Source organism: Xiphophorus hellerii, chromosome 22, assembly GCF_003331165.1.
Source record: "Xiphophorus hellerii strain 12219 chromosome 22, Xiphophorus_hellerii-4.1, whole genome shotgun sequence".
Taxonomy (NCBI): domain Eukaryota; kingdom Metazoa; phylum Chordata; class Actinopteri; order Cyprinodontiformes; family Poeciliidae; genus Xiphophorus; species Xiphophorus hellerii.
Window position 1 is genome coordinate 23,910,058 of NC_045693.1, and position 18,969 is coordinate 23,929,026.

At 38.6% G+C, this 18,969-nt stretch overlaps 1 protein-coding gene across 1 annotated transcript in view; it reads left to right on the top strand.

The window, feature by feature from the left end:
• LOC116713137 (calcineurin subunit B type 1) overlaps window positions 1-16,778 on the top strand; it is a 36,032-nt gene extending 19,254 nt beyond the window's left edge. The window contains exons 3-6 of the mRNA XM_032553137.1: window positions 9,315-9,491; window positions 10,709-10,768; window positions 10,983-11,167; window positions 14,214-16,778. Of these exons, the coding sequence (XP_032409028.1) occupies window positions 9,315-9,491; window positions 10,709-10,768; window positions 10,983-11,167; window positions 14,214-14,261 (470 nt within the window). The 3' untranslated portion in view covers window positions 14,262-16,778. The remainder of the gene's footprint in view (window positions 1-9,314; window positions 9,492-10,708; window positions 10,769-10,982; window positions 11,168-14,213) is intronic.
• The last annotated feature ends 2,191 nt before the right edge of the window (window positions 16,779-18,969 follow it).

The following is an 18,969-nucleotide window of genomic DNA, read 5'->3' on the forward strand; positions in this document are numbered from 1 at the left end:
GTTGTTGTTGTCGTTACTAGAACTTATTTGAAGCCTTAACTTTTGTTCTGTAGGATTTTCTCTGCATTCAGCAGGAGTGCCGCCTTACTTCTAACCCTGACAATAGAAAGACTTTGAGCTTACGTTGATCACACAGTAGGAAGAACTTGCATAAGTGCATTATGTGGTTGTAGTCGAATCAGACATGCTCATGTTTTCCTCTCTTAACCATCAGCTATGATGCAGTTCTGCTATATTTGCCACTTTCTTTTTCCTCTTATAGTATATTGTTGAATTGATAACTGTAAAATATGAACTAATATTGTACATGTAAAGGTCATTTTAACACTGCTTTTCTCCAATAGGGATTTTGCTTATGTAAGACCTAAATATTTAAAATGCAAATACAAAACTGCTTATTGAGACCCAGTGATGCAAAAAAATTCCATCCATCCATCCATCCATTTTCTGTTCACCCTTGTCCCTAATGGGGTCGGGAGGGTTGCTGGTGCCCATCTCCAGCCATGTTCCAGGCGGGAGGCGGGGTACGCCCTGGACAGGTCGCCAGTCTGTCGCAGGGCAACACAAAGACATACAGGACAAACAACCATGCACACACACACACACCCCTAGGGAGAATTTAGATAGACCAATTAACCTAACAGTCATGTTTTTGGACTGTGGGAGGAAGCCGGAGTACCCGGAGAGAACCCACGCATGCACAGGGAGAACATGCAAACTCCATGCAGAAAGACCCCGGCCGGGAATCGAACCCAGGACCTTCTTGCTGCAAGGCAACAGTGCTACCAACTGTAGTTCTCTTAGCACACTTGTATTCAGTTACTTAAGCTCATGACAGTGTTGTGGTCTAATTGGCTTCCTGTTGAAGATGTTGGTGACCAGATTGTAAATTATTCTCCGTGCCATTTTTTTTCCTTTTAGTCAGAGAGGTTTCATAGCAAAAGAAATAAAGAGCATTTTCTTTTGAAAAATGCAGCTTGGGTAGACAAAATACTGAAAAGTGCTATTTGACTATGCTATTGGCTGCTGAACCCAGGGGCGCCATTTATTTTACTTTGAGCTGATTGGCTGTACCCAAAAGAGCAGAGATAAGAAGGCAATAGATGTTATCTTTTGTGGCAGTGCTGTGACGATTTCCTCTGGGCATATTGAAGCCATTTAAGCTATTCGGTGTTTATTAAAATAAGCAGTTTTAAGCGTTCTTAAAGGGCGTCTCATGTATTAGCAAATTCTGGCTATTTGCAGGCAGTTGTGGCTTTCTAACCTTGATCAATCTGGTTTCAGGTCAGTTTGATTGTGAAAAAGCTAAAGAGTGAGCTTAGCTCTAGTTTTTCTGGGTGTTTGTAGTAAAGAGTTTTTGTTCTCATTAGGTATTGAAGACTCTAACAGCACTAGCAGAGGGAGGAAAACTTGAAACCCTGGTTTTGTAGTATCTGAATGAAATGGCATGTCTGTCAATAATCCTAATAAATCACCTGTATTCCTTCACGACTTTGACACGAAATCATAAACTCAGGATTTTCTCTATTATCACGACTTTATTTCCTTCCAATCGCTGTTGCTGTTTTCAGTCTAATGAGGCTCAGAGCCTTTGAGCTGCTCCACATGTGGTTTGCCAGACTCCAGATCTTCTATTTGACTCTTTAGTGCCTCATGTCTACGTCAGTTTTAGCATGATTATTGTTACACAGTAAATATTTCTTAAGTCCACTGGTAAAACCAGCCTTTACAAAAACAAAAAAGGCCCCATTTGCCAAGTTTTTCATGATGTTTTAATATTGTGCTAAGCTAACTCAGTTTAGCTACAAAGCATCTTCATATTGTCCTACATTCATGGCCCCACCAGATCATGATCAGATTTTCCTCTCATCTTTGGTCTTCCTCCTATCACATTCATGTAATCAAAAATCAATAACATGACAGGTGAAATGTGTAGTAAACAGAATATGAATCAAGCACAGACAGGACATAAGGCTGAAACGATTAATTGTGATTAATGAATTATTGAAATGATTGTCAACTAATTTAGTGACTAAGAGGTTAAATACAAAGATCTGAAGAACGTGTCAGTTTTTTATTTGATTGACTGATTAATCAGCCGAGAATAATCGATTACTAAAATAATCGTCACAGTCAGATCTTACCTCCACATTTTTGCAGTGGTCAATCGAGGGATATTTTCAGTCCTACTAACACCAAAACAAGAAACCAGCGTCCCTTCCTGAAAACTTAGTGGTGTCGTAAAATGCACCATATCCAGTGCTGTAATGATGAGTTCTTCTTGGCTGAGCTGGCTACCATGTGGTTCTCTGATGCTGGCAGACATGAGACTTGTTGGATTGAGACAGAGAAGGGGAGTCGGGCTGTGAGAAGGCGGTCGTCTTTGCTGCCATGAATAATACATGTACCTACACTCTTGGCAGCTTCTGACATCAATAAGGGATCTGGCCGCTGTGCTCAGATGTTCTCCGCTCAATAGCTGTATCAAAATTTGCATCAGACATGTCGTAGCTCTTCTTTTTTCTTCTTCTTTTCTTTCTCATAGTGTGCTTCAGTACATCTCTGAGCTGGTGGTGTTGCACTAAAAGAAAGCGGTTAGATTTAAAAGACCTACTTGGTTGGTTTATTTGATTTACATATTTATTTATTGTACCAACTAACCTAGTTTTAGTTGCTGTTGATTCATTAACTTTAAAAACAAAATAGTGGTAGTCTTTAGTAATATGTAGCCAAATCACTGTAGTTATTTTAAGGGAGGGGGAACAGTTTTTATCTTTTCAGAAACATGTTTAATTGTTCATTGAAGCCAAGTATTGTAGTCATTTGCTCATCTAAATAGCATTTCACATATTTGTCAGAACATGTGAACATGTTAACAAGACTTTAAGAAAAAAAAAAAGATTTCAACACTTAGGTCGGAGTTGCTGAATTTACGTATCCCTTGTTGAAAAATCACAGTATTTTCTGTTATCTTGGAGCCCTAGTTTTATTATAATGAGATATTTCTTTTTTTTTGCCAAAAGACATCTCATCTCTATTAAGCAGTAATGTTCAAGAGTTAACACATGTAAACAGTGTTACACAGAAGTAGCTTCTTTCTGATTCCTGTTACAAATTGTTTTATATTCCAATTTGTACCCAAAGGTTAGTTCAAGTCCATCGGTATTCTGTTGGCTCTGTTTTGTATAATTCTTCACACAATCCAAAAACAAGCATCTTTGGCGAGTTATGAATTGCTTAAAGGTGTGACGGTGCAAATGTGAATTGAGTTTGGCTTACAGAATTGATGAATATCACTGATGTATGAAAACTGACTTCTGTTCATAGATTATGCAAAGAACTTCTCTCTTTCTAGATGGAAAATATAGATTGTTGTTTTCACCTCTTCCTATTGGTTTGGCTCAGAGTAATGACATACGAGGCTGAACTCGTAGAATTGGGTTCGTCATAAGTCTTCTCTGCATTGGCGATAGGCGATGCAAATTATTCAGAAATTCCTGCTTTGTTCTCACACTACGGTTACAAAAGATATTAGTGTACAACATAGAAAAGAACATTTCAATTAACATTCAAATAAAAAGAAAAAGTTCTGGAAAAACTCAAATTCTCAGAAGAACTCTTATCAGCCGAATTCTGCTTTATGTTAAGTCAGCCATACTTTTGGAAAGCTTCGGTTTAATTCTTATTAATTGAAGATTCACATTAAAATATCAAAAATAATAAAGTAGCCATGCTGTATTCAGGGCTGAAAACAATCGGATTAATCGTGATTAATTGACATCAGCTAACTTGGTAATCAAATAATTAACAAGACCATAGAGACTAACAAAGTAAATTTGCAGAAGGCACATTCGAAGCAGTAATTAAGCAAAAACAGTAAAGGTAAATAGAATAGAATAGAATTACTTTATTCATCCCAGCAGGGAAATTATTTCGCAGTTACAGCAGCATAGAGACAAGACACACAACAACCACCACTGAGTAGCAATTGTAGACAAAATAAAAATAAAAATAGAATATAACATGCTGTCAATATAAAAAGCATCTTAGAGAGGTCCTTGCAAAGATTCAAAAAAATGCAGATACAGTATGTATATGTAAATATATGTACAGCAAGTGTGCCACAGTGCAGTTGTGCAAAATTGGACTGATTAGTGCAGAACACTGATTTAGCTTTTATTGTACAGTGAGATGGCATGTGGCAGGAAGGATTTCCTGTATCTGTCCCTACGACAGCGGAGCTGGAGCAGCCTATGTGAGAAGGTGCTCCGCTGTCTGTCCACTATGTGGTGGAGAGGGTGCTGTTTATTGTCCATAATAGACAGAACCTTCTTACTAGGGATGTAGCGATACTATAATCTCACGATACGATATTCTGGTCACGACACGATATACATCACAATATTTGGCAATCGATGCGATTCTATGCACTTTTACAATATTCTGAAAGTTTTTAGAAGGACAGAGTGATTTTAGTGACATTTTGTGTTTCATAGACTTGGATTTAATTAACTGAAAACTGATTAAAAGCACCAACCACACAATACCTGACTCTGATTGGACAGAGACTAAGAGGTTACAGCTGGACAAAATGAATCAAAGATGCAGTGAGAAAATTAGTTTCGGTCATTTAATTCATGTGGTTTTGACATAAAACATAAAGTTTCAACAGTGATCCAGGAGCTGAGTGGGGAGATTACCAGCCTCTGTAGACTCTCAATATGCAAATGATTGCACTTATGTTTTTCTGTTGGAAATACTGTGGCTGCATTTTGGAATAAAAAAAAGTCTTTTAGACTATAGGGAAAAGGCTTTTCTACCATGGCTCCCGGAGTTAGCAGTGGCTGTAAGCTGTTTACTACTAGCTGCTGGGGAAGTGGCTCTGCCTCACCCCGTAGTGATCGACTCCTTGCAGCTGCGCAGCGCCGCCATTCCCCTGCTTGGATCTCTGAGTAGCTGCATCTCAGACTGCCAGGACCTCATCGTACTCTCAGTCTCTGATACTCTTTGTCAGTTACTAATATGAATATTAGTAACTGACTAAAATCGATCCGCCATTGTCATCGTGGCAATCCTCACTGCGCCCAGACTGCAGCTGCAGGTTTCCCCTCTCCGTCTTCCAGCTCAAAACAGAGCGCCACTGCATGCTGCGTGTTCATCCTTTATATACAGAACAGAAACCACTAAGCTACAAACAAATTACGAAGTAGATGCCACCTGATCGCTCCAATATCCAAACTTTGCATTAATTTCGCGATCTCCCAGCTTTTGCCGCTGCTCCGTTCCGCTTCTCTTTCACGGTTACTTGTGCAACTTTACTGCGTTTCGTGGCAACAAAATACAGCCCATCGTTATTTATTGAAGATTTGAGATTTCCAAAAACAAAGGAATCTAATGTTGTCTTTCGTTTTTTACGTTTGAAAGCTCATTCCCTTTCACATAACCTGGAAAAGCCGGTTTTTGACATTTCTCTGACATTCGGAAAAATATGGTTTGCTTATTTTAACATAACTCTGGTTTTACTTGGCCTATTAACACAATTTAAAAACTGGTGTGTAGTTTATAATGTGCACTTTAAACACAAGTTGAAAGTGAGGCTGTGGGAGGCAGAGTCTTGCTGCTACGCCGTCACAAACCAGACATGTTAAAAAGACAGTAGAAGCCTATGGACCCCTATGGTTTATCGATACTCGCGGATGAAAAATCGATACTTTCCGAGGGTGGAAAAAATCAATAAATATTGTAGAATCGATATAATTACACAGCCCTAGTAAATACATACTCTTTTCACTTAAAAGAATAAAAACAACCTTTGTCATCTATGAACCAATGTTCAACCCAGAACTCAAGTGGCATAATTTTAGCTTTCCCTGGTACAAAATCTGTAAATAAAACCTGCTTTTAAGCACCTTTTGCTATCCAATTCTTAATCAGTTAATCCCAAAAAATAATCCGATTATTATTACACTGTATTAAGTCAAGCAGAAAGGACCGTGCAAAATTGCATTTTAGGCAATAACCGGTTTATTTTCTTATTTTAAAAAAAGGAATTTAATTTTATTTTGTGTTCATGCATTTCTAAATGATTAATTGAATAATCTGAAGAGTGTGCCAGTTTTATTTATCTGATGAATCGCCAAAATAATAGCAAAATCTCAGATAATCGATAGCTGCAGCTCTAGTCACGTTGTCTAAGCTACATGTTATATATAAAGTGAGTTTGATTGAAGTTTTACTCCCTAGACTCATGGTATGTATTTGGTAAGAAGTGCTATTCAACTTAAATGTCCATGACTTGAAAAGCTTATGGACTCTCACACCTCGGGTCGGAAAAGGACACATTTGGCTGTGCAGCAGGCTCTCCTAAACATGGCTTTGATTTACAATACTAAATCTGTATCTGTAACATTGATACTCCATGTACGGGCTCAGCTGTTGTGAGCTAAGCTGGTGTCATCTGCTGTTAACAGGAAACGGGAGGCTGCTGATAAGAAAGTGTTTTGTGTCAAAGAAGAGCCGCTTGCTCAGCTCCGATAACCAGGGCCTAGTGGACAGAGCCAGCCCCAGGGGAAGAGTAGCCCGTTTTAAAAGCGTGATCTTGTTTGTGGATTCATGCCCTCTAATGAATTAAAATAATTTGGTGACCTCTCCCTATTAATAGTTATGTTTTATATGTGCAAATTTAATGGAAATTAGATGCAGAGCGACGCATAGTAATTAAATATTTGAAACGAGCTAAAACAGCTGTTGTATAACCAACTGAATTCATCAGGCTTTTACATCTTAAATTTCCCATAGTTTGATTGGAAATGTTGAGAATGTTTTCTTTGAGCTCCTCTTCTTAATAGATCTTGTTTTTGTTGAAATAATAACCCTCTCTCTTTAAAGTTCTTATTTTAGGTCTGTTCCTTTAAGGATTTACATTGTTGGACCAGTGACCCCACCTTATCTCTTCTCTTCCAGTTTAGTGAACTCAATGCACCTTAGTGATATTTATCATACTCTTGAGCCATTTAATAAAATGTATTGCCAAATAATCTAACACTTTATTATTATTTGGGGGAAAGGAAATGTGAGGTCATTCCAGGCCACTGAACAGTGTGATAGGTTTACTTCTCTCGGCCGTAAAATTAAAAGAATATTGTCCTGAAAGCATTTTACTGGGCATGGTGACAACTTGCAGTGCTCCAGGTTTAGGCGTTTTCTTAGGGTCATGCTCGTTGAGTTTAGTGAACATGACTGCTGGACAAGCACAGGATTAAAAATAAAGATTTTCAAATAAAATCCAGATTGCTGCAGAATTGTACACTTAAGAAATATTGAATTACAACCTAATAAAAATAAAGAAAGATATTGGTGGCATGAATTTAACTTTTGATTGATTTAAAATGGATGGTGCCATGCCCACTGTGTTTTTATGTGACTGTTACTGGTGTATTAAAATAATCACATAAACAAAGCTTAGCCTGGTGAGGGTGACAAGCACAGCCTGGTGGCCCGCCAGACTTATGATACTCTGGGGGAAACCCTAATACATCTCGCCAGTTGGTTAAATGTCTGCTGCCCTTAATGCCCTAACCTGATCGATTCCAATGAATCATGGTAGGTAAGTAGGACTTGAGGGGAAAATGGGTTGGTATCCAAAAGGAATGTACTTGTAAATGGAGAATGTGGAAAAAGTTCATCTAATTGTTTACGTACTTACTTTTGATATTGAAAAGTTTAGTCTGAATCAGTTGAAGATCATCAACTGATTCAGACTAAATTAAGTGACCCATCGGTATGAAAACAGCCTCAGCTGTCAACCAAAAGTTTCATAGCCAGGCTATACAGAACCCAGTATCTTCTCAGAATAACTGAGAAGATAATTCTGTTTTTTTTCTTGCTTAGATTTTTCTTTCTTCAATGTATTCTCTCATGTTAGATGGACGATATACTAAAGTTGATTTGTATTGTTGGATTCCCACTAAAACTCTGACTGTTGCAAACTGTCACAACCCTAAAGCAAAGCCTTTTTTTCTTCTTCTTCTTTTGCTAACATTCACACAACAGTTCTCTTCTAACATCTGAAGGCAAATTGAGGAAAACGGTTCACATCAACAAAAAACGAGACCCAAAAAAATGTGTAGACTGGGTGGTGGTTTTAAAAAATTTCCACCCGAGTCTGAGTTTATTGCAATTTCGGCCATCCTAAGTTTCTCCCTCTCAATCTGTCTTTCTCACCCTCTCTCATTCCCTTCTCCTTCCTCCAACACATGCAGATTAGTCATCGAGCTGGTGTAGCTGGAGTGCTGAAACGCAGGACACCACGCACACCCGCCGTCCTGCTTCCCTTGCCTTGCATCATGTCAGAAAACAGCAGAGTCATGCAATTACAGCCTCTCCCATTTGGTTCAAATCACATCTAAACGGCTGAGGCCAAAATATCAGCTTTGAACAATTCTCATTGTTATAAAATGGACGTCACTAAATGGATGAAATCATCTCGGGGAAAACCCCCATCATGATCTCTTGGAACTTTTGGCTTCATTCAGATTAGCCACACCTATCTTTTTGAAGATTTATGCCATTAGGAACCCAGCTTACAGCACATAAAGTAATAGTTTGTGGTTGGCTAGTGTGATCATGTGACCATGTGAATGAGCTTATACAGTAATTAACAACAGACTGCATTATTGCTCCTGGATTACTCCTAGCTTATTGCTCAGCATAGCGGCCTGAGAGGCGAGGCGTTTCCCTCATGGCTGGAGAAAAAAACACCCAAACGGCGTCTAATAAAAATGAACCAACAACAAAGGCTGTAAGTTTGCAGAAATCAGGTACAATTTCATAATCCTTCTTCTTGATTCTATTTTTTTTTTCTTTTAAGTTCTCTTGATTTTGGTTGAGAGAAGGACTTCTCATTTTTTGGCTTCCTTAATGTTTGCAGTCTAGCAAGTCAATGGTTTTCAATAGTTGCTAGGAGCACAACGAGCTGCTGTGGTGTGTGCGGTTCTGTGGCTTGAGGCTGTCTATGTCGGGTCAGTCATTGACCCGTTTGTAAAACTTGTAAGATTCATGACATGCAGGTTTTGTCAAGGGTGTCATTTGCATAAAAATATAGTTTGGTTTCTGCGTGAAATGTTTTCAGATCGGTGCTTACAGGCCAGTTTTTTGTTCCTTGTGTTCAGGCTGTCAACACAATGTCAATCCAACACTTGCACACATCGCGTCTCATAGCCGCTGTGATAATCTAGAACTTTGGTCAGATGCCCACAAGGACAATGTCTCATCCAGATCCTTTGTCCGTCTCTTTTCTTTTTCTCCTTGTTCAGTCGATGCTGATGAGATTAAGAGGCTAGGGAAGAGATTTAAGAAACTCGACCTAGATAACTCGGGCTCGCTCAGCGTGGAGGAATTCATGTCTCTGCCGGAGCTGCAACAGAACCCGCTGGTGCAGAGGGTTATCGACATATTCGACACGGACGGGAACGGAGAGGTGGACTTTAAAGGTAAGCCACAGACCCGGCCGGAGGGTTTGATGCCCGGTTCTCAGCTCTAATGTTGGTCTGATCTTCATATATGAAGAAGCTAACAAGATGATTTTGAGTTTTATCTATCATAAGATATGGTTTTCTGGGGCTGAAAGATTTGTTTTTGCTTCAAATAGAAAAGTTTGCCTAACATGTTTTTGTGTCTAGAGGATCCTAGAATACAAACTGCACATCTTAAGAGTCTCAGGTGTTCGTATGAATGCTAAATGAAGGCTGAAACTAGAAAGGAGTCTGGAAAAACTCCACATGTTGAAAGGACAACAGAGTTTTTGTCAAACTTTGGGTTTATTTTTTTAATTTTAAACGCAACTACATTTGTTAGCTGTATTTCTTTTGGTGCTGTTTTTTTTTTCCTTAAGATTTAGGGCAGAATTGTCATGCATATAATTTTCTACAGGAAAAAAACTATTAGCATTCTCTCTGTTTATATAAGGAAGAATTACTTTCAGTAAAAAATAAGCTACAGAATAAAGTAAATAAAGAGTAGTAGATCATTAGTAGCTTGAAGTTTTTTTTTGTTTGTTTTGTTTTTTTATGGAAAGTATTTTTCTTTTGATGTGCTTGATTGGTGCATTTCAAAATTGTTACCCCACACTGCTAGACCTCCACAATCCACAAATTACCACATTTAAACAGTCTGTCAGTGTACCAACTGCATTGGTATGACTAAGACGGGGTTTCATCTCTGCTTAACCCTGACAGGTGTGTGGAAAAACCCTTTGTACAGCACAAATCATGGCTGTAGCACCCTAATGGATGTTAAAATGTACAATAATCAGTGGGGCATGACCCAGTTTTTGAAGCTGCAGAATATCTTTGTTTTTAACTGGAAACATGTGGGCTAAATTATCAATAAGTCATATCAAAACACAGCTGTGGGAATTTTATTCCATTAGTAAATGATTCCCATTAATTTTCTCTGTTAAACTTTTGACATTTGGTCCCATTTAGGTGAAAAGGTTACTGACCTTTAATTTAGTCTTTAAAATTTGGAAATCAAAAATGTGGGCAATTCGTAAAAAAGTAAAACTGCCTTATTTGGGCCATATTTGTGTGAAATTATTCCCAGATGTGAGTTTTGTTAAGCTTTGAATTTTGTAGAGAAATGATAAAAGATGTCAATGATGTTCTGGTCTGAATTTACGTACTTCTTTTTTTTTTTTTTTTTATCTTAGAGTTTATTGAAGGAGTCTCACAGTTCAGCGTCAAGGGAGACAAAGAACAGAAACTCCGATGTAAGTAAATCTGGTCAATTCAGGCCATCTTATCACAAAGCCATGTGTTTGTTTTGTTACTCAAAAGGAGAGTTTTTATCTGTTTAGCTTAGCCTTTCTAATCAGGACTTTTTACTCTACCATCAAAGACGCATTTCTAAACAATAAGTGAAACTTATTGTTTGACTAACTTGCGCTTTCCCTTTTTCTTTTCACGCCACATTCCGAACCTCAGTCGCTTTCAGGATTTACGACATGGACAAGGACGGCTACATCTCCAACGGCGAGCTCTTCCAGGTGCTGAAGATGATGGTGGGCAACAACTTGAAGGACACGCAGCTCCAGCAGATCGTGGACAAGACCATTATAAACGCAGACAAGGACGGAGACGGCAGGATATCCTTCGAAGAGTTCTGTGCAGTAAGTCGAAGCTCTCCTGAGGGGTTTCTCAGAGGGGAGCGTTGACGTTTCTGCTGATCCTGCCGATTTGCGGAGGCGGCAATAGGTCAAAGGGGAAAGAAGTCTCTGGAAAGACAGCTGGGTTTTAGTTTTTTATTGTTGTTGTTGTTTTGCTGGGGCTCAACAGCTCTGGGTTTCAGTTTCAGCGAGCACTGCTTATGTCGGAGGAGCTGTGTGTAATGCTGCTGTGGTGAGACTGTAGAGATGCTGTTTAAAACCAGCGACTTCTTCTGTCATACTGATTTATAATCCGGCCCTGTTGTGGAAATTAGAAGTCTACTATCCGATTTCAGATCAAAGGGGCAAAGACAGCTGTTTGAACACGGTGGGTGTTCTCCTTTTTTGAAAAGCCACATCCACCGGCTCGTCTCTCGGCGGCCCCCAGAGGGAAGCGGTTTCGCTCCGAGCCAGGTTCTGAAATGAAAGGCTCCATATCTGGCTCTGACAGACACAGGGTCCGTATTTGACAGCTCGATCCCCAGAGCCTTGAACTAAAACGGCTCGCCGTCCTTTTCAGGGTGTATTTTCGGAACGGTGCAGGAGAAGTGCTGCAGCTCAAACATTTCACGCTTCAAAGAGTTTATCACCATTTGAGCAGTTCTGTTAGAGAATCTGTTTAAGAAATACAGATAAAGATTGAGTTTGAAGGGTGTTGGTAGTAAAACAAGGTTTGGAGTATTTGCAACCTGGATGTGGCAATGGTGGGCTTGTGTTGCTTTGCATTTAGGTGACTTTTTATATTTGGGCTTTTCTTACCCTCACTTATCAGTTTTTGATTTTTTGTGTTACTAACACACACACATACACACACACACTATTAAAAAATAAAAGTAGAATTTCTCTTCTTCATTGTGGCTGTGTATATCCTTTAACATTTGGGTCATAAATTATGCTAAAGCTTTATAGCCTGTTTTCAGTTCAGATCGCTAACAAACCAACACAATAAATGTCTTGCTAATAAAGCTGATGTTCAGACTAGAATAATCCAGTCCAAATTTTTCAATTGAATCCAGATCTGTCCAGCTACACCACTGTTGAATTGTAAGCTATTTTAAGCACTGTTGACTCATGATTTTCTAGTCAAATATTCATAATGTCCTTAAATTAATTTAATTTTAATTTAACCTAATAGAGCTGTGATTTAAATTTTGATTTGTTCAAAGCTTTTAGTCTAATCTGATCTTTGTGTGTAGATTTGTACCGTTTTGGAGTATTCCGTACGCAAGGATCCTACTAACACCCAAAACGTTCATCATCCGCTTGAAGCTGTTTGGTGTAAAGAATCAGCTGTTAACCTTGAAATAAGAATGTTACTGTTTACTAAAACCACTTCCTACTTTTTATCTATTCAATGTCTAAACAATAGAGCAACAATTATCCCTACTCTAGCTGTTAAAATGTTAGACATACTACTGTATATATATATATGTATTTTTTTTTTTTTTTACATGAACTTGAGCAAACATTTAAATTAAACACTCAAATTCTCCAAAGCAATTAGATTTGTAGTGGTAAATTTCCTTAGTGCACCGACATCATTATTGCTTGTTGCTTCTTAGATTAACCCTGAAAGTACAGCAAACAGATATCTTATTTAGTTGAGCTATTTATTTAGCCAGCTGCTTGACGGACATGGCACTTTCTAAACTGTCTTAAAAAAGTTGAGTTAAACTTAATAATTCTCATTTTGGGCCTTAAAGTCCTCCATAGGTTCAGATCTTCCATATGAGATCTTAATTTGTGTCGTCTTTTGTTAGCACTTTTATTTATTCACTCCTTCTTGTGTCAAGTATTTTTAGCTCTTGTTAAAGTTTGTTTAGAAAATTAAATTCAAAACAGTCTTACACGTCATTCTGCTCTTTTGTCACAAAAAGGTTTGTGTAGCATAGTTTGACAGGGATTTCAGTGGTTTTGAAATCCCTGTCAAAACTTAAGAGAAATGTGTGCAGCACCACCTCTTTTGGTTAGCATTTAGCACATCGCAACACCATCTACTGCTATCTGACAATCTGTGGTGTTCAGTAGTCCTCTGTAGCACTTATCTTTAAGATGCTTTTGCAGAAAATACCCACGGCTAAAGTCAAGAAATCTCTCTTTTTGAGACACTTTGTGCTACAGCTAGCCCAAAATGTTTATAAGCTCAATAAGGTTACACAGTCTTGATGTGAAATGATAGGATTTGCATGCTGAAGCTAAAAAGAAATCCCCAACTTAAGCTGATGAACATTTAACTTAAATTCTTATGGAAGAAATTAAAGTTGGATGGGAACGCTCTTAAAAGTCTTGAACTTTTTAGAAACTAACCGTGCAGCCTTTTTAAGAATGATGCCTGGTGCACTTTTCAGGGTGTCCTCACATCCATAAAAAGTCTTAAATTTAGGTAAAATTAAGGCCTTAAAATCTCAAATTATTTTTTTAAAAGTAAGTTGTCCTTAAATATGTCAACTGCAGGTTCTTTACAACATTAAATTGCGTATATTCTATGTATTGCGGGACTTTTTGGTAAAAGTTTGAGTCACACAAATCTTCCGTGGCTCAAGATAGTTGAGGTGCTAACATGCCCTTGCTAGTTAGCTAGCTTTTTTGCGTTCATCATGGGTGAGTGCAAAGTTATTGTCAGATGGCTGGACGGTTTCTGTGGTCTTAAATTTCATTCTTAATGGTCTCAAAAAGTCTGAAATTTTCTGTCGGTGAAACCTGCAGAAACCCTGCTTTCACTTTCACCCTCTTCTCTGGCATCGCATTAAAAGAAACTTTAAGTAGTAGGCAACATCTTTGTGACTTTGACCTCAAAACTTATTAAAACCTTCATACAGTGGTGCCCAACTCTCGCCTGTTTGTTTTATAAATGTGAGCACACTTCTCAGTTTGGTCAGTACCGTCTTCAAGCTGTTTGGATTTTAGGACTTATTCATGAGTAAAAACTCCCAACATAGAGATGTCTGTGTTCACATGTTTGTCGTCTCACCTCGGTTTTGTCTCTTCCTTCTTTTGCTTCAAAACCCAGGTGGTCGGCGGCCTCGATATACACAAAAAGATGGTGGTGGACGTGTGAGCGCCCTCCGCTTGCTGAATCGCCCTCCTCGCCCTCAACACTCGCTTTTCTCCACCATCTCCGAAGATCTGCTCAAAGACGTCTGGCAAAACGCTCTCTGTGTAACTCAATGGAAGTATTCTCTCTCTTTATATCTATCTCTCTGTGAAGCCGCTTTTTCTTTTCTCTCTCTTTTCTTTCTTCTTTGTTTTTTTTTTTTTTCTTTTTTGCTTTCAAAAAACCACGGGCCTCGTGAAGCCAACTTTGAAGTGTTATTGAACTGTAAGTCCGCAATAACCCGGTCGTAGCACTTTAAGAGACTGAAGGACATCCATTTGGTCATTTGCAAAGAGCATCTCTGGTTGTGGAAGAAAAAAGGAGGGAAAAGGGGGGGTAGAGGAGGGGCGCAGTGAAGAGGCTGGTTGGCTTGTTCATATTTCATCCTTTTTTTTTTTTTGGGGTAATTGTTATTTTTGATATTTATTTTTGTTGTCTTTTATAAAGAAAAAATACAACTATATATCTGCATTTATTTTTCGTTTTTCTTTTTTTTTTTTGAGAGGACGTGTGTAGTGTATTTACACTCGCAGCAGTACAGCTAGAAAGTAGGGTATGAAGTGCCAACCAGAACATATCCAGAACCAGTTCGTTATTAACTATCATCACTGCATTCATTCACACGGAGGGGGGGGGGGAGAACCGGAGGGCGACGCTTCCAACTGCACGACTGCGAGGCATCGTAAATACATAACAAAATGTCATAACCTTTTTTTTTTTTTTGGCTCCCGCGCTCAGTTTGAACCGACCATTTAAAAGCTTCCAATCTTAGCGACGCTTCTCATCGTCTTTTTTTTTTTTCTTCTTTTTTTTCCTAATAAGATTGCTAGTTTTATTTATACGTAAGAATGTGTTCATATTGTCGGACATCATCCCCGTTTCCTGTCATGAGATTCTAGCTAGGTTCAATTAATGCCAAGAAAATGTCTTTCCAGATAAAGAAAAAGGACAACAAAAAAAAAAAACAACAACTTAAACCAGTCATGGCTGCAAGCTGATAACATGGTTTACTGGTGAAGAAAGCATTGCGCATCCATAACGACAATCTCCAATGCAAAGAATAGTTAAGCACTCGCTATTGAACTGTAGTGGAAACCATGCTTTTTCTGTGCCGCTAGCAGACCATGCTGGATGACGTTTTGGCAAAGAACTGAGAGAGAACAGTTATGAGATTTTTAGGCTGTTTGTGCGAGGATAAAGCAACTTAAGAGACTTACCTGCAGGCAGCAGTTGTCGTTTGTTGTTTTTCTTTCTTTTTCTTTATTTTTTAAGGAAAAAAAAACAAAACGATATGTGTATATTAGGTAAACAATGTGTGCTCATTTTATCGAACCGCAGAAAGAGGAAGAGGAGGGAAGGCTTTGCCTCTGAAATGTCTCAGTGCAGCACAGGACGGGTCAGTTTCCTTCAACGCAAAAACACTTAATCTTAACACGTTAGCATGATCGGTGTGCAATGGCGCTAGACTAGTTTTTAGGATTTTCTGTTTTTATCTGGAGCGTGTACATTTCAAAAGTTGGCTTCCACTCCCACTTTTTATTATTATTGTTATTATTACTACTACTATTTTCTCTCACAAACATGTTGTTTTTCTCTCCCCCAGTCCTTCTTTTTCCAAACCTGCTGATTCAAGCAGGGATAGGAAAAAAACAAAATAAAAATAAAAAAACCAAAACCTTAAATTCAACCAAATTTTTATTTTATTTTTTTTTATTTCCAAGGGGAAAAATGCTTCCTACTATTAACAGCATTGGGATCGATGTCCGTTTTGCTTTGGAGGCCAACTGCTAGTTTTAACAGGACTTCTCAGTCAGATCTGGAGTGCTCTATTGTTCCCCACCCCTGAGCTCTGCACGGCTTTGGGCCTCCCTGTGCTTGCATGACATGGAAGTATATATTTTTTTTTTGTTGTGCATGTAGATCAATTTTTTGAAATAAAACTCTTGTTTACACATGGATGGTGATGTTAATATATTTAAGAATTTTACGGTATACAATATGGATGTTGCCAAACTTTGGTAAATGTACACATATTATGAGCGGTAATCCAAATGAACTGAACTACATGTAACTTTTTTGTATTTTACCCGGGTCAGCGAGATGCTTCGATTCCAGTAAAAGTTGCATATCTGATCCTGTCTCAAACTGCCACACACTGTACTCAGCGTAAAGGGGAAATTTGATTTAAATTTTTTTTTTTTTCTTTTGTATATAAGTATTTGTTAAATGCAGTTCTGGCTCTCTGTTCTCTGTTTAGTTCAGACCGCGCTTTAGTTTGTAAGTGCTACTTTTTTCTCTGAGGGAATTGGGTTCTTTTTAGTTTGCGTGGGAATACCTGAAAAGATTTAAGTTTGAGAACCTTTTTTTTTTTTTTCTTTTCCTTTTTCTGCATGCTGCATATTATGCTGTGGGACTGTTGGAAACTTGATACTGTATGAAAATGAAATAAAATTTAAATAAACTTTGAAATGTTGAAAGTAACATGTTTCCCTCCCCTCATTCTGACTTCTAAAGATGTGAACGATTTAGTTGAAATATTCTTGTTTTGTTTTTTTTTGCTGGCAAGTAAATCGTTTCTGGTGAGAGCTGGACTCCACCAAGGCTGCCCTCTCCCCAGGATCTGTTTGTAACTTTTACGGACAGTTTCAGGACAGGATCTCTGCTCTTTGCAGATGATCTTGTCCTATTGGCTTCATCAGGTCGTGATCTCCAGCTTCCACTGGAGCGGCTCGCGGCCAGATTGAGGATCGGTACCTCCAAATCTGGGGCTACACTCTTGAGCCGGAGAACGGTAAAGCGCCTTCTTCAGATCAGGGTCATGACCGAAAAGAACGAGATCACAGATACAAGCAGCTGAAATGAGTTTTTGATTTTAATTTTTTTTTTTTTTAAGGTTGGATGACCTTACAACAAACAACTTCATTGTCCTTTAAAAAAGCAATTGAGTGGACAAAATGTATGTTAAATCTATTGTGAACTTGTGAGCTGAACATTGTCCAATACAATAGTTAGCAAAAATTGTTTAGCAAGTTGCTGAGAAACTGCGTTATCACCAAGTTTCTCTCATTATTCTGTCAGGATGTCTCACCGCTCTGGGCAGAACTGGTAGGGTTTGTTTCAATCTGTTGGTTCCTTGGCATTTCCACTGCTGTTGAGAATAGACCTCACGATTTCAGAAGCCTTGAGGTCAGAGCCATCTGTCCCAGGAGCCTAACATTGTCCTGCTTCATCAGCCCCAGTCATTGTCCTGTTGGCCTGACATTGACTCATTTAAATACGTCTTGCTATCGTGGCCGAATGGCTGTCATCGTCTTGCCAAAAGAGCCTTTCTACCCAAAACGTTTGGCTCGTCCACGTACTCAGCTTAAAATTTCAGCAAACCTGTAAGGAGCAGAGACTTCTGTCTCGGTCGACAACCTTCATGTTGATGAACTTGCTTCATTGAAGATTGTAAGTAGTTTTCAGTTTCTAATAGGCCTGTCATTGGTGGCTCCTGAGAATAGCAACCATTGTTCTTTTGACAGTTTTGGTCTTATGGTGAAAACCTAGCATACAATTGAGTGTTACAACAGAACAATAATCCAAAACTGATTTGTTAATAGAACTAAGCTAACATTAAGATTCTGTAATAGCACCAAACATCAACCCTATTGAAAATATTAAACATATAAAAAGGAAACAAAGATCCAAAATTTATGTAATTATTTGAGCCTTGTGTGGATTTTAATTGCATACATTTATTAAACAAGAAGGGTTTAAATAAAAAATAAAGCCCAAAATGAATTGCATTCTCATTAGTTTATGTTCACACTAGAACGGTAAACAAATGAGGAAAATACAAGTTAAATGTCATATCAAAAACTTAGGCCGACATTCTGCAGTAGGAAGTGGATAACCCACGTTGTGTCCTGTCATGTTTCATCTGCATCTACTGATATCCACTGACACATGATGCTGCAATCGTCACTATTCAGTCAACTAACAATACGACACCAAGTTTTAGAAATCACAAATTCTGATTTACAGGGTATATACAGGATAAATGTATACACCTTGTGTTAACTTTGGAACTAGCAAAACTTTAACTTTTGCAAGTTCCAAAGTTGAAAGTTTTATTGTATTGTGTTTAAATCAAAGTGTCCATTTAATGTTTCACTATTTGGACTACATCATGATTCTATAGTCCACAAATTAAACTCAAAGAACTTTCATCTATTATGGTTCACTTCAGAAATCATCCGGAACACAGTTGTGTGAAACGATTAGGACAACCTTGTCCCTAATGGGGTCGGGAGGTGCTGGTGCTTATCTCCATCTAACGTTCTGGGCGAGAGGCGGGGTTCACCCTGGACAGGTCACCAGTCCATCGCAGGGCAACACAGAAACAGACAGGACACACAACCATGCACACACACACTCACACCTATGGAGAATTTAGAGACCAATTAACCTGACAATCATGTTTTTGGACTGAGAGGAAAACGGAGTACCCGGAGAGAACCCACCATGCACAGGGAGAACATGCAAACTCCGTGCATGAAAGACCCCGGGCCGGGAATCGAACCAAGGACCTTCTTGCTGTGAGGCAACAGTGCTACCAAATACCAACACTGTGCTTTAGACATATGCATGTTTAATGTTAATACTGAAAAATTCAAATAAAAACTGAAAG